We start from the raw sequence: 25,250 nt of genomic DNA, 5'->3' as shown, positions 1-25,250 counted from the left end.
CACCACCATATACCCACTTCGTTTATTCCTCCTTTAGTGCATGGTATTAAAGAACCGTGAGTGGGGGTGATTGTTTCTCAACGTTGGCCCCAGTCTCCTCAACTGTGGATGGAGGGTTTGAATGGGCCTATCTCCCCGACCCCCGGGAGGTCATTTCCTTGTAATTTTGGCTGGGGTTTGACACCTCTTTAACTTTCAGGTGGTCATTCATTTTACTGATGGAGTGGACGGAGATCTGGCTGATTTACAAAGGGCGTCTGAGGATCTCCGACAAGAAGGTGGGTCGTGGGCTTTCCAAACAGGAGAAGTTGGCCTGGGTGAGGCAGGGACACCACGCTGCTGGAGTCCTCTGGGGGACCCGGGGGACTCCTCTCCGCAGCCTGGCCCTCTGTCGCCTCCCTGGGGCTACCGCGGTTCTCCTCGTGCCACAGTCGGCTTCCTCACCAAATCCTGACCCAGGACCCTCAGGCTCTCAGACTCATTCGGGTGGTAGAACGTCTTGAAAGCATGATGCTTTTGCAAAAGAACATGACTTTGTGATTACCGCTTGAAAACATTACAACTTAAAGCAGAAAATGCACTTTGCTCTAACATAAACAATGAAACCACATCTTCCAGATTTAAGGTAACTAGACAGACAAGGATGCCTATTATCAGATGTAATATCTGTTTATTTGGTTTGGAATCTGGTCGCACCGATTATCACAAAGTGAATGCCAACACCAGAGGCTCACAAAAAGCATAACTTATCCTAAGAGTGTTCTCTTTATTAGCTGGCTTTTCCTGAGCCAAGAGGACGAGATTGCTATTATCTGGTGTTGGGGGTGTGGTATGGCAACTCTCCCCAAGCACACCTGAGTTTTGTCAGAGTTGGAGAATCTACGTATGAATGTGTTTCATGGTGTCACTTCCTGTATTTCTGCTGATCAGTTTAGTTACTGACATTCCTTGAACAATTGCTAGAGAATTCCAAAGTTCCAGTATTTTAACTCTTCAGAGAAGCTAACTGGTTTGATTCAACATGTTTTAGGTAAAGGTCACATTTTATACTGAAGTTTTCTTTAAAGCAGTTTTTTAATGTTTATCTTTGAGAGAGAGCGAGAGAGTGCGAGTGAGCATGAGCAGGGGAGTGGCAGAGAGAGGGAGACACAGAATCCGAAGCAGGTTCCAGGCTCTGAGTTGTCAGCACAGAGCCTGATGCGGGGCTTGAACCCACGAACCGTGCGATCATGACCTGAGCCGAAGTTGGACACTTTACCAACTGAGCCACCCAGGCACCCCTGAAGTTTTTTCTTAAAAAAAAAAGTTAGGAGGGAAAAGCCATGGTGGTTCTGGAATGCCCAGCTGAGCCGCACCGAATGTGCCTCCCCCTGCAGGCGTCCAAGCTCTGATCCTGGTGGGCCTTGAACGTGTAGCCAACTTGGAGCAGCTGATGCAGTTGGAGTTCGGGCGAGGTTTCATGTACAACAGGCCCCTGAGGCTTAACCTGCTGGACCTCGATTATGAACTGGCCGAGCAGCTCGTGAGTTTTTGTGTCTCTACACACAAAGCGGTCAAGACACCAATTTTTTCTGTCATTTAAGATCACGAAGGCATTTTTGTTTGTTTGTTTGTTTGTTTGTTTGTTTGCGAGGTGAATGGCAGAGGGGCCCTTTGGGTGGGTAATTTGGTTTATTTAATTCACTTGGGACCTGCCTTGCGGCCATCCCAGGCGTGAGTCCAGAACACGGAGGTGTCCAAGAGCTGGGAAAGCAGCGAGCTGGAAAATGGGTCTCTAGGCATGCCGGTGGTGTTACCTGACAGTTTCCTCTGCACCCTTTCGTGAGAACCTTTCCGTTCATAAGATGGCTGGGAAGGCAAGACATCAGAGTGACTGTCCCCAAACAGGAAACTGTCCTCAGCATCCAAAAGTTACATGTGAAAATAAGACGATGCAGGAAAAAAGTCCATTTCTGGGCAGAGAGGCACCTCCCTTGTCTTCTCTCCTAATTTCTTTTGGAGCAAATAAAGTTGCCCTCATGAGGCATCCTAATGCCGGGGTTCAGCCTCTCTCAGCTGGAGGTGCTAGCCCTGGCGCCGGGAGTGGGTGGGCTTTTTGGGGGACGTGGGGCTGAGTGGTCAACTCGGACGTTGCTTTCTGGTGGCAACAGTGAGCTGGAGGATAAACTGACTGTTCCTTCTTCCCTCCTGCATCCTTCCTAGGGCTGGAATTGGGATTTTATTTTTTTATTGGGTGGAAGGAGGTTGCGTTAGTTGATGCATCCGGGCCATGGAGGAAATGAAAACTCTAGGAAGCTCGCTGTGAGAAAAGTGTTTGAACACCACGAGTTTAGCAGATGGAAATGTTGGTTGGGCATGCGCTTTCCCAATAAGGTCAGGGGTTAGGATGGGAAGGGAACGTCGAGGGTGTCTGATGAGTGTGGCCGCACTGGTGGCCCAGAGTGGCGGTGCTGGTGGCCAAGAGGCGGGGACCACTTGTGTGTCGGCCCCACACCGCGGCTGTTCCCAAGGTCTCCTCCCAGCTGGAGCCACAGTCTGTGCTCTGACCATGGTCCTGAGGAAGGGTGTATGGATCTCCATTGTGGAACCGCATTCTGTCCCGGCCGTGTGCAATTTATTTGTTAGGTTTTGCTCTTCGGGGTTTTAAAAATATGTAAGTTATGCTTAACATTTGAAATTTGGATACGTGTGTTGGAAACTTTTAGAAATAAGGCCGAGCCTGCGGTGACACCGTGAGTATGGTCTGTGTTACTTTGGTTGCAGTCCATGCTCCTACGTTGGTGGTTTCCCTCTGCCACCCTGACTGCTGAGCAGTCTTGGAGGAAATGCTCTGCGGGAAAAAGATCATCTCTCACCGTGAAATCCACGTACATCGATTTTGACCTTCACGGCATATTTATGCTTTTTTTTTTTTCCTAAGCATTTGTTCAGACTTGAACTTTCTTTTCCTTTTGGTAGGACAACATTGCTGAGAAAGCTTGCTGTGGAGTTCCCTGCAAATGCTCCGGGCAAAGGGGAGACCACGGGCCCATTGGCAGCATCGGGCCAAAGGTAGGGTGGCTTTGCCCTTCTCTGACGTCTGGGACTAGATTTCAGGAGAGTCCAAAGGGGTGCAACATGAGGCCTGAGGGGTGCTGAATGCCTGCTGCCTTCTCTCTTTCCTTGGGGTGAGGGGGTCTGTTTATCATTTTATAAAATAATGTTAAATTCAGGGGCCCCTGGGTGGCTCAGTCGGTTGATTAATTGTCCGACTCTTGATCTCACGATTCTTGAGATCGAGCCCTGCATCGGGCTCTGTACTGACAGGGTGGAGCCTGCTTGGAATTCTCTCTCTCCCTCTCTCTCTCTGCCCCTCCTCTGCTCTCTCTCTCTCTCTCTCTTCAGATAAATGTAAGTAAACTTAAAAAAATAATGTTAAAATTAGTGGGCATCACTGACTGGCATCCTCATTGTGGATGGTCAGCAGGGATTCTTAGTAGGTGTGTCTAAGTTACAGGAAACTGGCAGGATTTCTTGGTGGAGACAAGCCTTAAAGATTCTGATAAATTATGCTGTAACAATAAGAAGAAACCCCAATTCAAGGGGACACCTAAAGCTGTGCTACATGGTGGCATTGCTCTACCAAGAAAGGGGGGCAGGGCGATACTTGGAGAACAAAGAAAACTACGAGCTTTAACTGAGGCATGAACTTACTTTGTTCTAGGGTATTCCCGGGGAAGATGGCTACCGAGGTTATCCTGGTGACGAGGGCGGACCCGTAAGTACAAGATAGCTTGTTCTTTAAGCTTTTATTGCCTCCTTGTTCCTCACTCATTGGGGTTGAATTGTGGGGCTCATAATCTGTTCCATTTCCAATGACTTTCCTGCTGGGATAACATCAGTTTCTAACCTCCGTAGCAACTCCACTCAGATTTCTACACTGTGGAGAACAGTGTGACGTCCCCAACAGGACAGATATGGACATGAAGTGCAGGCACTCTGCTGGTCTTATTTCAGAGGGAGAGACTTAGTGGCTTCTGAGACTGGGGGCCACCGAGTGGGGCATACCCAGCAGACCCAGACATCCAAGCAGAGAGGGGAGTGAGCCGGAGCAGGGGCGCCTGGGAAACCCAACCAGGGTGGTCGTCGGGGTCAAGCCCTTTAAGGGAGGTTTACTGACTTGGGTCATCAGTAGCCAGAGGGTCCGGTTGGGGGTTTGAGAAGCAGTGCCTGGGACAGATGTGGTCCGAGAGGCTTTGAGACACTAGAAGGAAGCCCAACCCTGGGACGGGGATACAGGGTCCATGGGGAGTGGTGAAGTCACAGGGTCCCAGCTGGCAGTGCTGGGTGTCAGGCTGGCCCCAGGACCCACTGGAGAGCCGGGAACAAGGGACCATGCAGAGGAACTGTCAGGCCCAGGATTCTGTGGGCACCCGACACTCACGCACACCCAGGACCCAGTGACCTGTTCACCCTGGCACCCTTTTGAGCTGCAGACCCTCCCTGGTCCCTCCAGGGGCAGGAACTGCAGGTTCCGGGCCAGGCCCAGGGCCGGGGGGTGCAGGAATGCTGGAGGCCCCACCGGGATGGAACAGCATCCCCGCCAGCCCAGCGAAATCCGCTTTCTAGGCCACACCCTCCCGGGGCTGCGCACTCAGTGGAGGCGTGGTGGCCCGGAGCTCCACCTTGTAACGGCCTTCGTTTCTCCCGCAGGGTGAACGGGGTCCTCCCGGCGTGAACGGCACTCAAGGTTTCCAGGGCTGCCCCGGGCAGAGAGGAATAAAGGTACCCCCTGCGTGAGCGTGGGGACCGCAGTACCAGGGCCCCGCAGGCAGAGGCTTTCAGTGGCACGTGCAGAAGTGAGGCAGTTTCCCCAAATGCCTCCTTGGGGAGGAAGGCCCCCGGGGCCTTTGTGTCATCTGCGTGCAGCAGCCAGTGGCCTCGCATCGTGGCGAGCGGGCGCAGTCTGGCGGGTCAGCGGCACTGGCTGCGCTGGGAAGGGAGCCTGGGAATGAAGGAAGCGTTTTCTTTTTCTCTTTCTTTTTTACTTTATATGTCTTTGTATTTTTTTTGTATTTTTTTAAATATGAAATTTATTGTCAAGTTGGTTTCCATACAACACCCAGTGCTCCTCCCGGCAGGTGCCCTCGATGCCCATTACCCACCCTCCCCTCCCTCCCACCCCCCATGAAGGAGGCATTTTCTACGGCATATAGAGCAGCCAGGAAGGAGTCACAAGGACAGAGAACACGGGCCGGGGGTGGGGGGCAGCGGCTCCAGCCCCCGGGGCCCCCCAGAGGAGCCAGGGTGGTGTCCAGGCGGGGTGGGAGGAAGCAAGAGGATGGCTCGTGCTGGAAAATTCCTTGTGTGGAACACTTGAATGTGCTTTCTCCTCTGTTTGCTGAGGTTTGAAAGCAGGTGCTGAAGGGAAAGGGCCAGCATGTGGCAAAGTCACAAAGGGGTCTTGTAGCCAGGTCCCTGGCTTTCAGGACCCACCCCTCCTGACCAAGGAGCCAAGAAGGCCACCTGCTCAGGGCCAGGGCAATTAGCCTCAGGATCCCCCACGGGATGGAGAGGGGACAAGGCAGACAGATGAATCTCCGGCACTGAGTTTCAGACTCAGGGCGTTCAGGTGGGGTGCCCCGTCCCCCTGCTGCTCTAGCCTCTTCTCTTTGGCCTTCAGGGAGGAGCTCATGTTTCCCCTTTCCTCTCCCTTCCAGGGCTCTCGCGGATTCCCAGGAGAGAAGGTACCTACGCTGGTTTTCGTTTTTGAAATTTATTTATTTATCTTCAAATTTTTTTGGTGATGTTTATTTAACTTTGAGAGAGAGCAAGAGAGAATGGGTTAGGAGCAGAGAGAGGAGACATAGAACCCGAAGCAAGCTCCAGGCTCTGAGCTGTCAGCACAGAGCCTGATGCGGGGCTTGAACCCACGAACCGGGAGATCGTGACCTGAGCCGAAGTCGGACACTCAACCGACTGAGCCACCTAGGTGCCCCTCGTGTTTGAAATTCAAAGCGTTCCCCGTTTTGATCATTTTTCCTTTACCAGATGGCTTTCTCCCCTCACCGTGTGTCTTGTTCCCGTGCAGGGTGAATTAGGAGAAATCGGGCTGGATGGTCTCAACGGCGAAGATGTAAGCAATTTCATACTCTTAAGTCCCAACCGTGTCCGGTCCCGAGCATCCCTGTGACTCCTGCTTCAGTCTACGGTGGAAATTGTGCCAGGAGTGACGTTTTCTTGTTGTCTTTGACAGGGGGACAAAGGATTGCCCGGTTCTCCTGGAGAGAAAGGGAGTCCCGGCAGAAGGGTAAGTATGTTTTCCATAGTGTTTCCACTATGGAAAAACTAAAAACTTTTCACCTAAGAAAATTTTTTTTTATTCTTGTATGTAGAGACTGCTTCCTCCAGGCAGCCTTCCCTGATGTCCTCTGGGGGTGCTTCCGTGGCGTCTCCTGTGTCCTCTGTCCGTTGTGACAATTACATCGTATCTTTTAGTCTGAAGAGTATATCTCCTAGGGCAGGGACTGACTGTGTTCTGTTTAAATAAATCCCTGGTGCCTCATCCAGAGTAGGTCCTAGTAAAGATTTGGGATTACCTGAACAAATTGGAAATATTTGGAAGTAAATTTACCTTCATGTAAACGAGTAAACGGGAGATACTCTTCTTTTTAAGATTTATAAACTGAAGAACGTGATTTTTAAGGGGGAGATACAAATTTGAAACCTTATCTAATTTTTGTCTCTGCTGGTATTTTTTATTTAGGGTGACAAAGGACCCAAAGGGGACAAAGGGGAGAGGGGAGACGTTGGAATTCGAGGTGACCCGGTAAGGGAGCTTTCTCACGGACAGTTTGGGACCCAAGTCTGGGGAGGGGGGGGTCGTTGGGAAGTGAGTTGGGAGGAAGAGCTTTTAACCAGAGTTTTGAAATTGCTTTAGAATGTGTTGATAATGTACATGGCTTGTCCTCCTCCTACAGTTTTGGAGACACGTTTGCTCTCTAGCTGCAAAGATAGTGTTTGCAAGGCCGGTCATTCGAAGGCCTCAGGAATTTCCCTCAAAGGTGGTCTCGAGGCGCTTTAATCTAGCGGGGTCAGGTGCTCAGAAAAGTATCAGAGGTGACAAAAATGTAGGACCCTGAGGGGCCACGCCTTGGCCACATCCCCCATAGCCCACCCATCTCACTCTGACAGCCTGATCGTGGGGACCCAAACCACTCTCAGCCCTGGGCAGTGGGCAGCGGTCCTTCCTCAACAGGGAGAATAGTGCCTCACCGTCCCTCTTGCCTTGTTCTGGCCCTGAGGAAGGGGGCTGGCCGGGTGGGGAGGAGGGAAGCTGGCCCAGGAGGAGGCAGGCTGGCCCAGGAGGAGGGAGGCTGGCCTGGGAGGAGGAAGGGAGGCTGGTGGGGCGGGGGGGGGGGGGGGAAGGGGGGCGGTGGGGAGGAGGGAAGCTGGACCAGGAGGAGGGAAGCTGGCCCAGGAGGAGGGAGGCTGGCCCAGGAGGAGGGAGGCTGGCTCAGGAGGGGGTTGGCCTATAGGTTTTGTAGAGCCATAGACTGAGAAGGGTGGCAAACTCTTCTGTTTACCTAAGGTGAATTTGAAGTGCCTTTTTCTTGCACGCGTGGCTCATGTCCCTGACCTGTGTTGTCTGCAGGGTGACTCAGGACGGGACAGTCAGCAGAGAGGGCCCAAAGGAGAAACCGGAGACATCGGCCCCATGGTACGGTGCTCTGCATCCCCGGACCCCCTTTGCCGAGGGCTCACCCCCAGCCACAGGGGCCACAGAAGTGGTCTCCATGGCTATGGACACACGAGGTCGGGTGTGGACTGTGTGTCTGTGAAGGCAGTCTCCAGCTGCTACCCAGAGGGCCTCCTTTTCTGCAGAATTTATGCCCCTTAGGTATTTACGGAAAGCGCTTCTCAGGCTTGTGCGGATGGCATGACCCCCGTCTGAGGGGTCCCACCAAGCATCCCCCCGCCCCCTGCCATGCATACAAGCAACCCCCTTTCCCGTGGTCTCTGGCACAATATGCCAGAGTTGGATGAGAGTCTTACGCTGATTTTTTTCTCCGTGTCAGGGTCTCCCTGGGAGAGACGGGGTATCTGGAAGGCCTGGAGAAACCGGGAAGGACGTGAGTGCCTCTTGGGGCTCAGGGGGCTTTGTGGGGAGTCCCAGCAAGTGCCTCCTGAATCACCAACACGATCTGGGGCAGCGTTACTCAGCAACTTTTTACTTGGGGGCTTTGAGGGGGATTTTGAACATGTGGCTAGGCTCTGTCCCGCTAAATATTTAAAAAATCCAAACAGAAGCACAAACTCAGGAGGGAGTGAGGGAGTGAGGGGCAAGAAGGCTGATGGGTTGTATGCTTGTGGGTTTAGTCCTTGTTTGTTGGTGCGGCTGTAATTCAAGCGACGACACCAGATTGTGTTTTCTAGTGAATTGCATCAGGCGGTTGCCTTTTCGAGACATTTCGCGAATGTCTGTTGCAGGAGAGCTCACTGCGTCCCTAATCTCTGAGTCCCCTCGAAGAGCTGCTAAGACCAAGGCTATGTACACGACCCTTGGGAAACCCTTGGCACCTCCCAGGGCCCCGGGGAACACAGAGCGTGGCTCCAGAGGGGGAAGAGGGTCCCTGCATGGGGGAGGAGTGGTCTGGAAGTTTGTAAGGCGTCAGGGGCAGTCAGGATGGCTCTGCTCACAAGCTGAGAGAGCAGAGCGGCAGCAGGCTGGGTCTGGGCGGCCAAAAAACGGTACCTCCGCCGTTTCCCCAGCACCAGCCACGCGGTGAGGGATCCATCAGTGGCTGGACCCTCAGGGGGCTGTGCCCTGAGATGGGGGCTTTTGGAAGGGATGACTCTCACCCGTGATTACATGGTATGCTAGGGGCGTAAGTTTTAAAATTGTGCCTTTAGAATTCAGAAGAAAAACAAAATTTGAAAACGCCATCTTAGAAGTTCTGAGTGTTACTGCGAGCGAACTGCAAACTGACCAATGAGGAAAGACCCCGCTGTTATAATGAGCCACCCGCTCAGCGTGTGACAGAACCAAAACTTGTTTTCACGAAGTGACTTAAAATAGAGTCCTGCTTGCAGTTTGTTTTATTTCTGCGCGCAAGGTGGAGACTTCGGTTCACCCTTGATGGAGTCCAGGGCTCTTGTCGACCCGCTTCTTCCCTTGCGCTAGGGTGAGGCCTGGCCGGGGGCCTCCGGTTCCTTCCCTTTGGACCTCGCTGTGCCCGGCTCAGGCCAAGGTGAAACGTGTCCTTCCCGCCGGGCCACCTCACGTCTCACACAGCCACACTGGGGCTTCTGCGGGCTGCCTCTGGCCTGAGCACTGTGTCACTGAGCACTTAGCCTCTGGTCGTACTCCTAGTTGTGGCCTTTGGGGGAGGCCAGGCAGATTGTGACTCTGAAGGAGCCGCCTGGCCCGTCTCCTTCTCCACTTGTCCACGTGTCATCCGTAGAAGGAGGCCAAGGCCTTCCGTTAAAGAAGTTTCCACCACCGTGAATAATGTTAAAACAGTCACCCCAGAAGGTCTCTGGGCTGGCCCGTTGGGAGTGGAGAATGTCTTTCTTTGGTTGACGCCACAGATGGGCCAAGCCCCATAACAGAGCAGGTGCCTTACAGTGTCCAGAACACTAACCCTTCACCTCACAAAGATACACCCAGGACCTTCATGCGTTCCCGTCCCAAACCTTTCCGATGGAGAGGAAGCCATCACAGAATCGGAATGAAAGCATTGCTTATGCGATGGGCCCACATTTATTTGAACGAAGGGTCACCTCTGGAACATCGAGGAAGATGTTGCCAAGCCATGAGCCCAGACTAAGTACGGTTGGGCTTTTTTAGGTTCACGTATGTGCACTCCCGGTGCTTTACTTAGCTGAGTGTGTGTTATATTTGGCCAGGAGCGTGTGGAGAGTTTGGGACTCCCTTCCATTATAATTGACGTATTTCATTACTTCTGCCTGCCGTTAGGAAAATGGTTGAAAAACAGACAGGTTGACATTACCATTTTTACATCCTTTTTTGAAATTGGCTGGGATCGTGCAGCCAGAAGGAGTCATTATTTTGCTTGGCAGGTTGGAAGTAACTCTGAAAACTCCCATTTGGGTGGCTAACAGGGCAGCGTGGAAGCAAAACTTGGCGGAGAGGAGGGCAGGAGGAAGGGTGTCTCTCTTGAGTCTGCTCAGGGCCGGCCAGGCACATTGTCTGGCTCGTGGCGACTCATGTTGCAGAAAGCCCCGGGCTCCGTCCCCAGGCTCCCTCTCAGTTTGTGTGACTCCTCCACAGGGCGGCTTTGGCCGAAGGGGACCAGCGGGAGCTAAGGTAAGTCTCTAATTTGGTGCCTTTCTTCTGCCCTCACACCATGACTCACCACGTGCTCTCAAAGGGCAAGAATGCAATCAGCCTGGGAGCCAAAAGCTTTGTCCCTCTGCCTTCAAGGCGTGGGGCTCAAACACCAGCCACCACCTTCTGTACCGACTCCGTGCGTTTAGCCTCTTCCAAACGACTCGTGAAACCGCGTGGCTGTGGGGACCAGGGGCAGAGACTGAGGGGAGGAATGGAGCAGGGGGCGTCCGAGCGTCCCTCGTCCCTGACGCGCCCGCTGACCCGCTCGTCGGCCGGTCTCCGCGTCTTACTGTGTCCGTCTGCCCAGCTGCGCAAGGCAGGTTTGGATTCAAAAATCCTGGTTTCACAACCATCCTGAGCAGAGGTGAGGCAGATGTGGGGAACCATCGTAAGCGTGCAGAATGGCACCGGCTGTACGGGCTGAATGTCTCATCCTGGGGCCACTGCCCTGGTGGCCTCCAATCCCCTGTGGGGCTGCTCCCCTACCCCCTTTGTCCAGACGTGACTGTCGAATACACAGCTGACACTGGCCTCAACCACTCTGACCACCACCCCCCCCTTCATCTTCTTTTGTTTCCAAGGGCAACAAGGGTGGCCCGGGCCAGCCGGGCTCCGTGGGAGAGCAGGGCACCCGAGGTGGACAGGTCAGTACTCCCAGCGCGGCCGTGCGCCTTGTGATGTTTGCCCAGGTGCTCCAGTGTGTGTTTTTAAATTGTTCCACGTGTTTATTTTTAAATGTTTATTTGTTTTGAGAGAGACAGAGACAGCACAGGCAGGGGAGGGGTAGAGGAAGCGGGCGAGAGATAGAATCCCAAACAGACTCCACGCTGTCAGCACGGAGCCTGACCCAGGGCTTGAACTCACGAAGCGTGAGATCGTGGCCTGAGCTGAAATCAAGAGTCAGATGCTCAACCGACCGAGCTCCCCAGGAGTCCCCAGATGGTTTTCAATTTAAATGAGGTGACAGCCAGTTTTATATCATCGAACCCAGAATCAACTACTGAAGAGTTCAGTGGCACATAATACATTCACAGTGTGGTACAACCATTAGCTCTACATAGTTTGAAAACATTTTCATCATCCCCAGAGGAGCCCCCGAGCCCTTAGGCAGTCATTCCCATATCCTCTCCTGCAGCTCCTGGAAACCACTGATTTCCTTTCTGTCTTTGGCCTGATGTGGGGCTCAAACTCACAACTCCTGAGAGCATGACCTGAGCTAAAATCAAGAGTCAGACGCTTAACCGACTGAGCCCTCTGGGCTCCTTGTATTTTTCTTAAGCTAACCTCCCCCTTAGTGTCCTGGGTTGGAGCTGCTGTTAACAGCTGAGACAGAAGCATGGTCTCTAGCGGTCTTTTTGGCCGGCGGGAGCGAGGCTCTGGGCTCTGTGCAAAGTGCAGGTGTCACCCCGACGTTCCTCATGGAACGCCACCTCAACGCAGCACTTATATTGGCCTTTTACTTTTTCAGGGTCCACCTGGTCCCACGGGTCCCCCAGGCCTGATCGGTGAACAAGGCATTTCTGGGCCTCGGGTAAGTCCGCTTGATCCCACCCCTGTCTTTAGCTAAGCGGGAGCACGGCCCGCACAGGCTGAGGTCCTGCGGATGGTGTTACTGTAGACAGACTTCTCCCTTCGCCTCCCCCCTGCCAGCACAGACCCCGGGTCAACCTCAGTCCTCACGGCGACTGGCCAGTTTGCCTGAGGAAGTAAGAGACCCTTTCTGTTGGTGCTCCAGGGGCTTCTGAATCCCAGTGCTGGCTCCTTCCAAACATTGGCCAGCTGGGTGGTGAGGCCGTCCTGCACTTCCAAAGCCTGAGGCTGGACCTTTGTAAACTCTAAATCTGCCCCAATTCTCGGCTTATGCCAAATTGCTTCATATGTGGCCCCTGGAGTTTGCCTTGTGGTTCGGTATTCGGTGTAAGGCATTCCCCACCCTCAGGTTCAACACCGAAGCCGCTCCTTAAACTTGAACGACCACAGGCGTGGACATGCATCTCGGGGCTCGGTGACCATGAGCAGAAATGAGTTAGCTGTGTGGGGCCCGGGTCCCCAGCACTGCACACTTGGTGTCCGTCCTGTCTGACATGCTGTTCAGGGAGCCACCCTGTCATGTGTTACAGAAAACAGTAATAACCGAAAAGTGGCAAAGAGTTGGCTTGTTGTTACAGAAATGGACAAAAAGGTGTTGCAACCAAGTAGGAACTTTGTGAGATCCCTTGTTGGCTTAGACATTCCTTTCCTGGTTCGCCGTCTGATAAATAACCTATTTTCAAAGCTTTTGTGGGTTTTATTCAACATTATTTAAGTTCTCGTTAGTCAAGAGTTTAAGGTGGAGTGGGGGTGAGGTGAAACTCTTCTAATAGTCCCCAATGGCAAAGAGCTCCTACCACCTGTTTCTCGCGTGTTCGTGTGGGTCATTTCTGGGCTCTGGAGGCTGCACCCCGTTTTAAGAGCTATGTTTCTTCATTATTTACTTACTCCCTCAGGGGATACGTGTACAGGATTCTGCACCTGTATAATCAGGTGTCACTGTGGAGGTGTGAAAAGGGAGAGGAAACAAAGTCCCACAAAATCTGGGTTCTTCTCTTCTAGCCAGGGGCTCGGGATATTAACTGCAACACGGGTTGGTTTGTGGAGGCTGGTTCCGAGCGGTCACACGGATGTGTTAGATTTGCACAAGCCATGTCTGTGTGCGTTTGGGTCTCCGGCACCGCACTTGGCCCTGAGTGCTGCGGGGTGGGGGCCGAGTGCAGGACCTCTGGCTGGAGGGTGAATATTTCATTGACGTGCTCCTCTCCCTGCTCCAGGGAAGCGGAGGGACTGCGGGTGCTCCTGGAGAACGTGGCAGGGTCGGTCCCCTGGGAAGAAAGGTTTGTCTTAACCAAAGTAGAGCTCATTTCCTGAGGTCGGGGCCCAGCCATACCCTCTGTGGCCTTCCCCTCATCTGTCCGTGTGCTCACCTGCTTAGTCTGCATCCAGCCTCCCCAGCTGCCAGCCCGGCTTGGCCAGTGGGATCCCTGTCCTGTCCCACCTGAAGGGAACTCACGGGCTAGACTCAGCGGGTTGGCTTTCTTGCGGCCAGAACCTGCCAGCAGCCGGTGGATTCCCTGATCTGTTCGTGCCTGTGTATGTGACGGGAGTTTGGCCTCCTTGGAGTCATCAGAGCAGATGGGAGGCGCTTAGCACGGCCCCAGTGTTGCATTGAACACACATTCTGTAAACACTGGCACCGCACGCACAGAGCTCTGCTGGCCATATTTAGCTAATCCAAGAGGCCCCGCTCCCCGACTCTTTTGGATAACAGCAGCCTGTCATACAAAGACTGTCTGAGAACCGACTTTCCATAAGCCTTAAGAAAAAACACAATTTATCAGAACGGGCCTCAAAGGGCAGCCTTTTCTCAGTAAAGGAAATGTGTTCGTGTGAATCCACTGTTGTCTCTCGGTCTCTTGGTGGTGGGGGGGCGGGTTTCCCTGCTGTCGTCAACACCCACTGACTTTACCTTACCGCCGGCATCACGTAGAACAGAAATTGCTTGGAATCATGTTTTAAATGGTCTCAGCCCCACAGCTGTCTCAGCCTTGTTTCTCGTGTGTAGGGCGAGCCTGGAGAGCCGGGACCAAAGGGAGGAGTCGGGAGCCGGGGCCCCCGAGGGGAGACGGTAAGATCAGGATGTGCTGTGGCCAATCCTTTGCTGGAAGGTGCGAGGCAGGGGAGATGGGGCCTTTCTTTGGGCTAGCCTTTCTCTTGCAAGTTGGGTTGGTCCTAAACAGGTAACTGGATAGTTGCCCCTTGTGTCTTGGGGATGTGACCGAATGCAGTGAGACTGACTGCTTATAAATAGCAAATCAATTTCCAAATAAGTTTCATTACATCGGGGAAGAGTGGGGAAAGACATTTTTTTTCTTGTGTTTTTCCTGGTAAGTGAATGTGGGGACTCACTGAAGCTTGAACCGCCTTCATTATCGTCCTGCAAATGGTTTGTGACCGTGACTAGATGGAGTTTTTCTGCCGAGAAATAAATGTCCTTTGGTTAAAATGGAATCATACCTGATCAGGTCTCAATCCAGATTGAAACTGTTTCCTTTGGATGAGACATCCTAGGAATAGAAGTTATTACCTTGATAACTCATTTTTTAAAATATTATCTAAAGACAATCTGACTGCTCACGAACGATACTTTTTTTAATATACACTTCTGTACAGGGCAAAGAAATCTATAGACTTGTTTTTTTTTTTTTTTTTAATTTATTTTATTTATTTTTTTTTTCAACGTTTATTTATTTTTGGGACAGAGAGACAGAGCATGAACGGGGGAGGGGCAGAGAGAGAGGGAGACACAGAATCGGAAACAGGCTCCAGGCTCTGAGCCATCAGCCCAGAGCCTGACGCGGGGCTCGAACTCACGGATCGCGAGATCGTGACCTGGTTGAAGTCGGACGCTCAACCGACTGCGCCACCCAGGCGCCCCTCTATAGACTGTTTTAAGAAAGTTTTGAGAGCCCGGTTGATCTGATTTATAATCCCAAACTTTAAAATATTTTTGTGTGTGTGTATGTAACCTCTCTACAGAAAACTGAAGTTTGAAGGATCCGTTTCTGTTACTTTCAGTTTCAGAAGCAGAGGGGGGAAAAAAATCAGGCTTTAAAATCTGTTCAGACCAGAAGGAAATCTCTTGATGGTGTGTCCATAAATTTGGGGGCAATGGCTCTTTAGCTGTTGATGTTTGCTTAAAACTTTAAATTAACTAAATAGCATGCTCTGCGTATGTTTTAGAGATACCAGTGTATATATTTCACACATATTGTTCTGATTCTTTTGGAATAGTCAATGGAGTGCAGTTCTGAAAGTCTCCCGCGAGGGTGTGATGGGACAGATTGGAGAGCGTAGGGAGGGGGGGTGTTTGGAAAGAAGGCAGTCCAGTCGCATGACCTGGAAGGAGGGGGGGAAGCCATGGGGGGAGAGGAGAGAAGGTCTGAGCGCAGGAGACTCAGGAGGGCGTGAGAGACTGAGTCCTGCGTTCCTGCTAGAATCAAAGAGTCAAGGACGCACTTTGGCAAGGTGACTTTTGGGAGTCCTTTCTGCTCTAAGAGTCTCAGAGATTCCGCGGGCCTTTGATTCCACACCCAAGTGCTGTCTTTCCCGGTGGCTGTCAGATGTTCTTTTTATTGGTGGCGCACCAGCACCATTTTCCCGAAGGAGTCCATTAAGCCCGCTTACTTGCAGACGGCTGTCTTGTTTACACCTGGAGGATGGGGTGGGAGCAGGAACACTTCCTTGATCTGGGAACCCTTCAGGGACCCAACGACCCTGTGCTCCGGGATCTAGACAGAGTGGTTGTGGGGTGCCCAGCGTGGCGGCCTGCAGTAATGCTCCCTTTCCACCCCCAGGGCGATGATGGCAGAGATGGGGTTGGCGGTGAAGGACGCAAAGGCAGAAAAGTGCGTATCTGCTGAGGATTCCTGAGCTTCTGGCGTCTTGTGTCTTTAGAGAAGTATTTCTCAAAATTTTGTTGGAATATCATGAGTTTTTTTTTTTTTTTTTTTTTTGTCTTGGTGACTCCGTGGGTGTATTCGTTTCTGCTCAAGAATAATTTCTTTTAGATGCATGTGAAGTAGGACCCAAAACTGAGTTATTTATTTGTCTCTTACAGGGAGAAAGAGGATTCCCTGGGTACCCTGGTCCAAAGGTAAATAAACATTCCCCTGGTGGTGAAACGTCACCATTTTGGGGGGCTGCGTCTGGCATGTGCATGGGCTGAAAATCGGAATATTGTGGTGTCAGTGTGGGGTCAGCCGCTTACGAAGGCCCCGCCCTCTCCGAGATACTCCCTCACCCGTTAAGTGGAGGTGACAGTGGACAGTGTACTTGCCTTGGGCCTTGCGAGGGTTGGATCAAATGACACGGCAATCACACACTTTGTAAACTCGACGTGCTCTGATCTGTATGACATCGTCATCGTGGGGGCGGTAAACTAAGGCTGCATCTGTGGAGGACACGGACGTACTAGTAACCCAGTGGAATGTAAACCAGAGGTAGCCATTGGGCTGCCCTGGGGAGTGTGGCCCAGATGCCCGGGGGCCCCCTGCTGGACCCTCCGTTTCAGAACTTAATGTGCCTCTTCCTGGCTCTCTTTGCAGGGTGCCCCTGGCGAGCCTGGGACGGATGGAGGACCAGGACCCAAAGGCATCAGGGGCCGAAGGGTGAGTCTGCCCGCACCTGGCTGCAGGTGGGGGATGAGAACACGTGTGGTGAACATTCTCCTTCTTCACCGGCAACCTGGCTGGTGGCATGTGGGGTACAAGAAAAGGAGTCCTAGGCCCCAGGCCAGTGTCCTGAGGACAACCTTGTGGTTGTCTGCACTGCCTTCTTCAGCCGTGCTGCCCTTACGGGGAGGCCCCAGAAGCCCTTCTGCTAACACATCTCAAGGATCACCAGACCCCGCGCTCCCCGCCTCCAAAGCATAACAGTCCTCTTCCTGAAGCTGCTTTCGGCTCCAAATGACTGTCTTCAGTGGATGTTTACTCATCCTCTTAAGATTGCGCCGAGTCCTGAATTAGCATGTCGCGGTCTCGATGTGGGAAACAGTTATTTTTAGCTTGAAATATAGTTAAAATCGTCATACGGTCCTGTTAATTTGCTCAGTGGAGACAAACTGCATCATTTACTTTTCCAGGTGGTTTTACCACGTTGGATTGGTTATCTGCACCGAGCGCTGGTCTCACTGATTGCCGTTTATTGCATTCTTGCCCATCCGTGGATCGTCTTTTTTTTTAAATTTTTATTTAAAAATTTTTTGACGTTTATTTTATTTTTGAAAGAGAGAGAGAAAGAGAAGGGGGGGGAGGGGCAGAGAAGGAGGGAGACAGAATCCGAAGCGGGCTCCGGGCTCTGAGCTGTCAGCACAGAGCCCGATGCGGGGCTCGAACTCACAAACTGTAAGATCGTGACCTGAGCCGAAGTCAGGCGTTTAACTGAGCCCGCCAGGCGCCCCTCCATGGATAGTCTTCTTGATCGTTCTTGGGCAAGCATCTCACTGTTTGTTCTGCCTTTTCTAGGGAAATTCAGGACCTCCAGGGGCAATTGGGCAGAAGGGGGACCCTGGCTACCCAGGACCATCTGTAAGTACCCACCCACGCAGTTCCAGTCCAGCCATGGGCTGGAAGCTTCACATGTGTCCCTTTGTAAACTTCCTACAGCCTCCTTCCCTCCCAGAAAAGACGTGCTGCATTTTTGTTGTCATTGATTTTTTTTTTTATAAACCACTTTTCTTTTGATGTCACAATGGAGAAAAGAGCTTTTGAATTTGAGACTAACCAGAAACGTTCCAAAGAAGTTTCTTGTGGAACCTTGTGGTCTAGGGTATATTGTAATTTGCCTTTATAATTTCCTGGGGTAGGTTTGAGGTTTGTGTACAGGACAAAAAAAAAAAAAGAGAGAGAGAGGACAAGTTCTAATACCTCTTGGTTGCATCTTGTAGAAATAGTATAATTTATGTCAGACGTCGGTTTGCGAACTATTTCCTGTGGTCTATAAAATCCCCAAGACAGCTTCTGATTTATGGTTTAAAACCCACGAGTGCTGGGCCACCTGGGGCCAAGAGGGCGACCTTCTGCAGCTTTTCCCTTGCATTTCTTCATTATGAATATCTTCGTTTCCTTACTTGAATTTCTCCCTATCTTGTCTCCCTACGTTAAATTTCGTGAGGTTCAAAGAATGATGGACAATCACTCGTATAAGGAAAGGTGGAGGGATTAGGCTGGTCAGACTTGGGTAAAGGCTACGTCAGCTGACTTCTGCCTTTAAGAAAGTGAAGCATTTAACGGAGAAAGTTAAGGCAGTCTGTAGTCTTGTGGAAACGCACCTGACTGGCCCAGGAGACAACTGCTTGGCTGTCAGGGCGGCTGTGTATTGTGATAAGACCCTGAGAGCAGCCATGGGTCTGTCCTTGGACCTCCTCTGGGGTGGTATCCAGCCAGTGTGCTTTAGATCTGGAGCTGAGGCTTAGCTAAGTGACGCGTCGCTGTCCCTTCTGTGAACAGGAGAAGATCGCAGGTGGAAAGAAAGCTCTACTCTCAGGAGAAGTCATGTTTAGACTCGAGCCCAAATGTGTGATCCCTTTGATTTGTCACAACCTTCCAGGTTTTCGGGGTGTGGAGCTTTTTATTTTGCAGGGGAAACACTTCTGTCCTCAAAGTTTCCCCTCTCTTTTGTTCCTTGAGCAGTAAAGTCAGATTTACAGGGAGAGCCTGAAAACGGTCAAGGGCAGCCCAGACCCACCTTTGCTCCCTCAGCCGTGTTTCTGTCACGTTGCCGGTCCCGCGCATCTGTGGTGCTTCTCACCCTCTCCTTCTCGTTCCACAGGGTCCCAAGGGCAACAGAGGTGACTCCATGGATGTAAGTTGCATGTGTGTATCACCAGTCGTTGAGCTGTAAGCCTCTTGTCCGCCCCCCTCACGCTTCTTTCCTTTCTTTTTAAAGCAATGTGCCCTTGTCCAAAGCATCAAAGATAAATGTCGTAAGTACATGATCTTTGCTGTCTGTGACGCACGTCTGCTCTCATGTTTGAAATGCTCATGCGCTACCTGTGTTTCACTCCTCTCTCTGTTTCTTTTCTAGCTTGCTGCTACGGTAAGTTGACTTCAGCCGTCTGACTTTCTCCTGCGGGAAGAAGACCCCTTTCCCGGTAAGTAAAGTTTGTCTTTGAAAACCCACCACTTCCCACAGGGCCCCTGGAATGCCCCGTCTTCCCGACGGAACTGGCCTTTGCCTTAGACACCTCGGAGGGGGTGACCCAAGACACGTTTAGCCGGATGAGGGATGTGCTCCTGAGCATCGTGGGCGACCTGACCATTGCTGAGAGCAACTGCCCGCGGGGGGCACGCGTGGCCGTGGTCACCTACAACAACGAGGTGACCACGGAGATCCGGTTTGCCGACTCCAAGAAGAAGTCGGTCCTCTTGGACAAGATCAAGAACCTTCAGGTGGCTCTGACGTCCAAGCAACAGAGTCTGGAAACGGCCATGTCCTTCGTGGCCAGAAACACGTTTAAGCGTGTGAGGAACGGATTCCTGATGAGGAAAGTGGCTGTTTTCTTCAGCAATAAGCCCACGAGGGCGTCCCCACAGCTCAGGGAGGCTGTGCTAAAGCTTTCGGATGCGGGGATCACCCCCTTGTTCCTCACGAGCCAGGAGGACCGGCAGCTTATCAGCGCGTTGCAGGTCTGTACCCTGTGGGCACGGTTGACATCTCCTTCGGCTCTTCTTGGGCTCTGAGAATGTTCTCGGGCACCTGGTGCCTGCTTGATGGATTCATGCACCATAGTTTCCAAAAACCCCTGGATGAGGCTGTTGTGATTGGCAGCTACTTGAGCAATATTTCCGGGACAGCCGAGTGGCTCTGGCTCTAGAGCGACATCCACATGCCTGTGATTTATTCCCACTGGGTCCTTCCTCACCTGCTGGAGGAGACTCTCCCAGGGCTGACCCTGAGGCCGCCAGTGCCCTAGGGAGGTCCCCCAGACGTCCATGCACCCCTGTTCCAACCTTTCTTCAGCCAGGATGGTCAGCCTTCGCGGTGAAGCCGCAAAGCGCTCCCTTGTCGTTTGCTTAAATAGCTGGTTTAATTGTGACAATGATATATATCATAATTGGCTAATTCATCACTTAATATTTACTCAGTGCCAATGATGGCTGCATTGCTCAGGCCGAGTGGGCAGTGGGCATGATGGGAAAGAGCCCTTGTTCCAGCCTGCCCACTTTCTAGCTTGAAGTCACCGAAGTAATATGGTCATGTCACTTAACCTCTCTGTGTTTTAGGTTTCTCGCCTGTGAAAGGCAAAGTGGGGGAGGGATGGTCCCTACCGTCTTCCCTCCAAGACTGGGTATTCTATGGTTTTACCCCTGCCCACGTCAGCGAAAGACGGTCTGGTCATTGGTACCGTCCCTCAGGGTTTATTCTGCCAAACCACAGGCCCGTTTGAGCACACAACGCTGGGCCTGGGAATCCAGCTTGGGCTTTCAGCTGTCTGCCCTCATAAGGGGCTCATTTATGTACATTTTCCCTCGTGTGGGCTGAGTGACCCAGAACCACTTGTGTTTCTTAACAGCAGTGTCCCAGCAAGTTCGAAAAGTCAATTATTCATTCATTAGTTAACTTTACTTTTACACGCAATGAATACTTAGTGATGGGGTCCCAAGGCACCGTGATGAGCAGGGCTTCTTGAACCTTCTAGAAGCGATTTCACTACCTGCCTTGTGGTTAAATCCCCTTCTGGGAGAATTTGGAGCTAACGTGTGTCGGTGGCTGTTATTGTGGCTGAGAATAACTGTGCCATTCCAAGTGCCCACTATTTTCCTAGAGCTATAGCAGCCATTTCCCACGCATCATGTAATTGGACATGGGGAATTTAACATTACCCCCATTTTCGGCTCAGGAAATTGGACCTCAGAGAGGTTAAATAATTTTCCTTCGGGCCCAGCGGAAAGTGCAGGAGAGGGATCTGAACTTCAGCTCAGCTCCACAGAAGAAAGCCTGTGTTTTCCTATTAAGCTCAGCACCTCCTCCCAAACCCCACCAACACCACCCCCGAGAAGAGGGGGTGATCTGTTGGGAAGCTTATTTTATGGACACGACTCGACTCCCCTGCTCCATTTTCAAGTGGTTACTTATCACGGACACTCCTACCAAGCATTTCCTTTTGTTTGAACCAGATCAATAACACCGCAGTGGGACACGCGCTTGTCCTGCCCCCTAGGAGAGACCTCACCGACTTCTTGAAGACCGTCCTGACGTGTCACGTTTGCCTGGGTAAGGGCTTCTCGAACAGGACAGTCTGTTACAAGATGTACTGTACTCTCCACGGGGCGACATTGGAACGAATATTTGTCATCCATGTAAAGGGCCTGAGTTGCATGAAGATTCATCACGCCTTGCGTTTGCCAGTGTAATTCCTACATAAGTAGTTTCCATATTTAAAGTGGAACCCCTCAGGCAGAGCTTCTCTTTGATAGACAGGAAATAAAGGAGAAAGTAGGCTCTGCTTACATTTTGACCTTGGAGTCCAGATTTCAATGATCTGGCTTTGTGCCTTTCTAGAACACATTTCTTCAGCGTGGCAAAGAAGTAGTTTTCTTCCCTCCCCTCCCCTCCCCTCCCTCCCCTCCCCTCCCTTCTCCCCTAATTCTTCTTTCTCCCTTCCTCTCCCCCTCCTCCCCATCCTTCTTCCCCCTCCCTCTCCCCCGCTTCCTTCCCTTCCCCCTCCGTCTCCCTCCTCCACCCTTTTTTCCCTTCCCCGTTTCCCTCTCCCTCCAGCATCTCCCCTCCTCCCTCTCCCTCCCCCTCCTCTCCCTCCTCTTCCTCCTTCTAACACCAATACCATAGTATCAGAATAAGGATTTCAGCTTACTGATCTGTTTGGTTGAGTGTTAGGTGATGAAAACTGAAATCTGGCCACAAAAAGGCAGCAAGCTATGAATAAGCTTCTGTATTATGTGACGATTTAATTACCCCCGACTCCCAACAGATTAATGTACAGTCTTGCAGTGGGAGTCACAGAATAAACGGGCTGCCTGTCTTCTTTCTAGACATCTGCAACATTGACCCGTCCTGTGGCTTTGGCAGCTGGAGGCCTTCCTTCAGGGACAGGAGAGCGGCGGGCAGCGACGTGGACATCGACATGGCTTTCATCTTAGATAGCTCCGAGTCCACCAGCTTGTTCCAGTTCAATGAGATGAGGAAGTACATAGGGTACCTGGTCAGACAGCTGGACCTGAGCCCAGACCCCAAGGCCGCCCAGCACTTTGCCAGGGTGGCGGTGGTGCAACACGCGCCCTATGAGTCGGCAGGGAACGCCAGCGTGCCCCCCGTGAAGGTGGAGTTCTCCCTGACGGACTACGGCTCCAAGGAGAAGCTGGTGGACTTTCTCAGCAGCAGAATGACACAGCTGCAGGGCACCAGGGACTTGGGCCGCGCCATCCAATACACCATAGAGAACGTCTTCGAAAGCGCACCCAACCCACGGGACATGAAAGTCGTGGTTCTGATGCTGACGGGAGAGGTCGACAAGCAGCAGCTGGAAGAGGCCCAGGGGGTCATCTTGCAGGCCAAGTGCAAGGGTTACTTCTTCGTGATTCTGGGCATTGGCAGGAAGGTGAACGTCAAGGAGCTGTACAACTTCGCCAGTGAGCCAAGCGACGTCTTCTTCAAACTGTTGGATAAGTCGACCGAGCTCAATGAGGAGCCGCTGATGCGCTTTGGGAGGTTGTTGCCATCCTTCGTCAGCAGTAAGTCCTTCAGGGGACAGCATGGGCCCGGGTCAGGGTCTTCCTGCCAGCCCATACCCTCGGGCCATCAGGGACGTGGGGCCGCGGGCGCGGAAGAGACGTCTAGCGCGCTGATGCTGACTTGTTCGTTCATTCGACACACATACGTATGACACCTGTCGTGTCTCAGACGCACTTTAGGAGCCAAGGTTGACAGTGAACCCACAGCTGGACATCCTGTCCTTGTTGACTCCTATATTCAACCAAATTTGCTTGGGCGCCTCCCAGCCATAGACCCTGCGAGTATACCGCGGATCAAGTGCCCACTTATTATGCATGACATAATAAATAGGGAAGCTCCTAGAAGGAGTTGCATGGATCTGGGCTTAGCCGCTAGCCCCATACTTGGAAACTTCTGGGCCTTTGCTGATGGGACTCTCCTCCCTGGGATCTCTCTCCACCTGTGCTTTAGCGGCAAACCCACAATCATCCTCAAAGCATATCTCTAGTTGCCCCTACTCACCGTGAATGCTCCCCACTCCCAAGGCTTTCTCATCGTTAGTCTGGATGCTAATTACCATATCTATCCCAAGGCCTGCTGGTTATTCATTTGTGTGATCTGTGGTCCCAGTAGAATGCATGGTCCCTGAGGGAGGGTATCGTTCTCCTGATGCCCCAGGGCCCGGCCGCAGCTCATGGCCCCAGGTCAGCGCAGTTCATGGCCCCAGGTCAGCAGAGGAGAGTGTCTCATAAGTGAGGGAGCTGTCCTCCACGCATGTGTGGAGAGTTTACTATTCAAGGGAAAGGTGAGCTCTGTGAAAACAGCGTTCCGGTTTGTGAAGGCCTGTCCCTCCAGAGTCTCAGAGGAAAAACATGCAGCAAAGGTAGGCCAGCAAGTTCACACTGGGAATGCTGTCACTGCCTTCCAAAGATTAAAAACAAAAGTTTTATTAAACACAGCATTGAGAAAATATTACAAGTAATTCGATCACAATTTGATGTTCAGGAGCTGGGAACCTGTTAAACTCTGTGATTTTTCTTTGATTCCTATCTTCCCTTCACACTGAGTGAATCTTTTCTTCAAACCTCATCACCCAACTATTGCCAAACAAAAGATTTTGGCTTGAGATGTTTTATGGATCGAGGACCGGTAGGCTTACTGTTTAAATTGATTGGACTTAGCTTGTCTGGGGGAATGAATGAACTCAACAAATACACACGGACTGCCTGCTGTGGGCTCCACTGAACTCGTTAGCAGATTAATTTTAATTTGCATGTGATCTACAGGCACTTGCAAGATATTTTTTTCCCTCTCTTTCTCTGCAGGTGAAAATGCTTTTTACTTGTCCCCAGATATCAGGAAACAGTGTGATTGGTTCCAAGGGGACCAACTGACAAAGAATCCTGTGAAGTTTGGTCACAAACAGTTGTAAGTATCGTCACGATTGTCTTAAAAACTACAGTGCTAGAGAGAGGGCGGAGGTCCTCCAGACAATGTCTAACTTCATGACGGGGACATTGAAATCCAGAGACTGTGACTTCCAGAGACGTGGAGCATGCTCTGCAGAGAATCTGTTGTATCCCTTCGCTTTGGCTGCAGAGCAGACTGCCCGAAACGTAGTGGCTTAAAACAACTGTTTATTTAACGCGCGGTTCTGTGGGTTAGCAGTTTCTGCTTGGGCTCAGCTGGGCTCGCTCACATGTTTGTGGTCATGTCAGCTGTCGGCTGTGGACGGTGGTCAGGATGGTCTCGGCCAGTTGGCTCGCCTCGGCTCCACATGGCCTCTCCTTCTCCAGGAGGCAGTGTTGGGAGTTGGCTCCCAGGTGGATGGGAAGGGTTCCGTGAGAGAAGGCAGAGGCCGTGAGGCCTCTTGGGGCCGAGACTGGAGCCAGCGAACGGTTACTTCTGCCGCAGTCTGTTGGCCAAGGCATGTCCAGAGAGCCAGCGGGTCCAGTGGGCCAGCCGGGCTAGATTCAACAGCGGGGGACTAGACTCCATGGGAGGCCCTGTCACATCACACTGTGAAGGGCATGGGGACAGAGAGGGTGGGGAGTTGGGGCCATGTGTTTAAACAGTCTACAGCACCTGGTGTGAAATGATCTCGTATGGAAGGACTGAATACATTAACCAAGAAATGGGCTCCAAGACTTAAAACGATTAGTGCCATGATAACATAGGTGATGGTGGTGACATCGGGAGGCGACGTGCGTGTTCTTGCAGGAAGGCAGACGAGAGGGTGGGGGCTGGGGGGCTCGTACCCACGGGGATGCTGGCTCAGCTCTGTCTTTGGTGCCAACTCCAGGAGCGGAGAGGAGGGCCGGGTGGCCGTGTCACAGAGGGCTAGGCGATGGCCACGTGGTGGCAGGAACTGAGCCCGGCCGATGTGCCAGCAAGTTGTGCCCCTAAAGGGCGTGCCACAGACTGTCACGCTTTGTCGGGGAGCAGAGGGTTCTGCCTGTAGCCCCCAGAGGAGATGCAGACCTGACTTAATCCTTGAAAAATGAGTATGTGGCTTACTCCCGGCTGACCACCAGGGTGGGGACAGAGAACCGCCTCCCTCTACCAGCCCTTCTGTCCTTCAGCTCTTGCCCTTGTCCCTGGAGAAAGGTACTCCGTTCTCAGGCTGAAAATCACCGCTGAGGGCGCTGTGACC

General features: G+C 52.0%; 1 protein-coding gene across 8 annotated transcripts in view; it reads left to right on the top strand.

Annotated features, from left to right (window-relative positions):
- COL6A3 (collagen type VI alpha 3 chain) overlaps window positions 1–25,250 on the top strand; it is an 81,227-nt gene that overhangs the window by 42,069 nt on the left and 13,908 nt on the right. For all 8 annotated transcript variants that reach the window (XM_045481853.1, XM_045481851.1, XM_045481852.1 and 5 more), the window contains 27 exons: window positions 200–278; window positions 1,377–1,522; window positions 2,959–3,051; window positions 3,704–3,757; window positions 4,693–4,764; window positions 5,700–5,726; window positions 6,071–6,115; window positions 6,236–6,289; window positions 6,746–6,808; window positions 7,634–7,699; window positions 8,058–8,111; window positions 10,274–10,309; window positions 10,915–10,977; window positions 11,802–11,864; window positions 13,141–13,203; window positions 13,932–13,994; window positions 15,724–15,774; window positions 15,987–16,022; window positions 16,474–16,536; window positions 17,392–17,454; window positions 18,698–18,730; window positions 18,815–18,851; window positions 18,953–18,964; window positions 19,061–19,554; window positions 21,046–21,142; window positions 21,919–22,617; window positions 23,923–24,025. In XM_045481853.1, the coding sequence (XP_045337809.1) occupies window positions 200–278; window positions 1,377–1,522; window positions 2,959–3,051; window positions 3,704–3,757; window positions 4,693–4,764; window positions 5,700–5,726; window positions 6,071–6,115; window positions 6,236–6,289; window positions 6,746–6,808; window positions 7,634–7,699; window positions 8,058–8,111; window positions 10,274–10,309; window positions 10,915–10,977; window positions 11,802–11,864; window positions 13,141–13,203; window positions 13,932–13,994; window positions 15,724–15,774; window positions 15,987–16,022; window positions 16,474–16,536; window positions 17,392–17,454; window positions 18,698–18,730; window positions 18,815–18,851; window positions 18,953–18,964; window positions 19,061–19,554; window positions 21,046–21,142; window positions 21,919–22,617; window positions 23,923–24,025 (2,729 nt within the window). The remainder of the gene's footprint in view (window positions 1–199; window positions 279–1,376; window positions 1,523–2,958; window positions 3,052–3,703; window positions 3,758–4,692; window positions 4,765–5,699; window positions 5,727–6,070; window positions 6,116–6,235; window positions 6,290–6,745; window positions 6,809–7,633; window positions 7,700–8,057; window positions 8,112–10,273; window positions 10,310–10,914; window positions 10,978–11,801; window positions 11,865–13,140; window positions 13,204–13,931; window positions 13,995–15,723; window positions 15,775–15,986; window positions 16,023–16,473; window positions 16,537–17,391; window positions 17,455–18,697; window positions 18,731–18,814; window positions 18,852–18,952; window positions 18,965–19,060; window positions 19,555–21,045; window positions 21,143–21,918; window positions 22,618–23,922; window positions 24,026–25,250) is intronic.

The sequence above is a fragment of the Leopardus geoffroyi genome, chromosome C1, assembly GCF_018350155.1.
Source record: "Leopardus geoffroyi isolate Oge1 chromosome C1, O.geoffroyi_Oge1_pat1.0, whole genome shotgun sequence".
Lineage (NCBI taxonomy): Eukaryota > Metazoa > Chordata > Mammalia > Carnivora > Felidae > Leopardus > Leopardus geoffroyi.
This window is presented reverse-complemented; position numbering and strand designations above follow the sequence as displayed.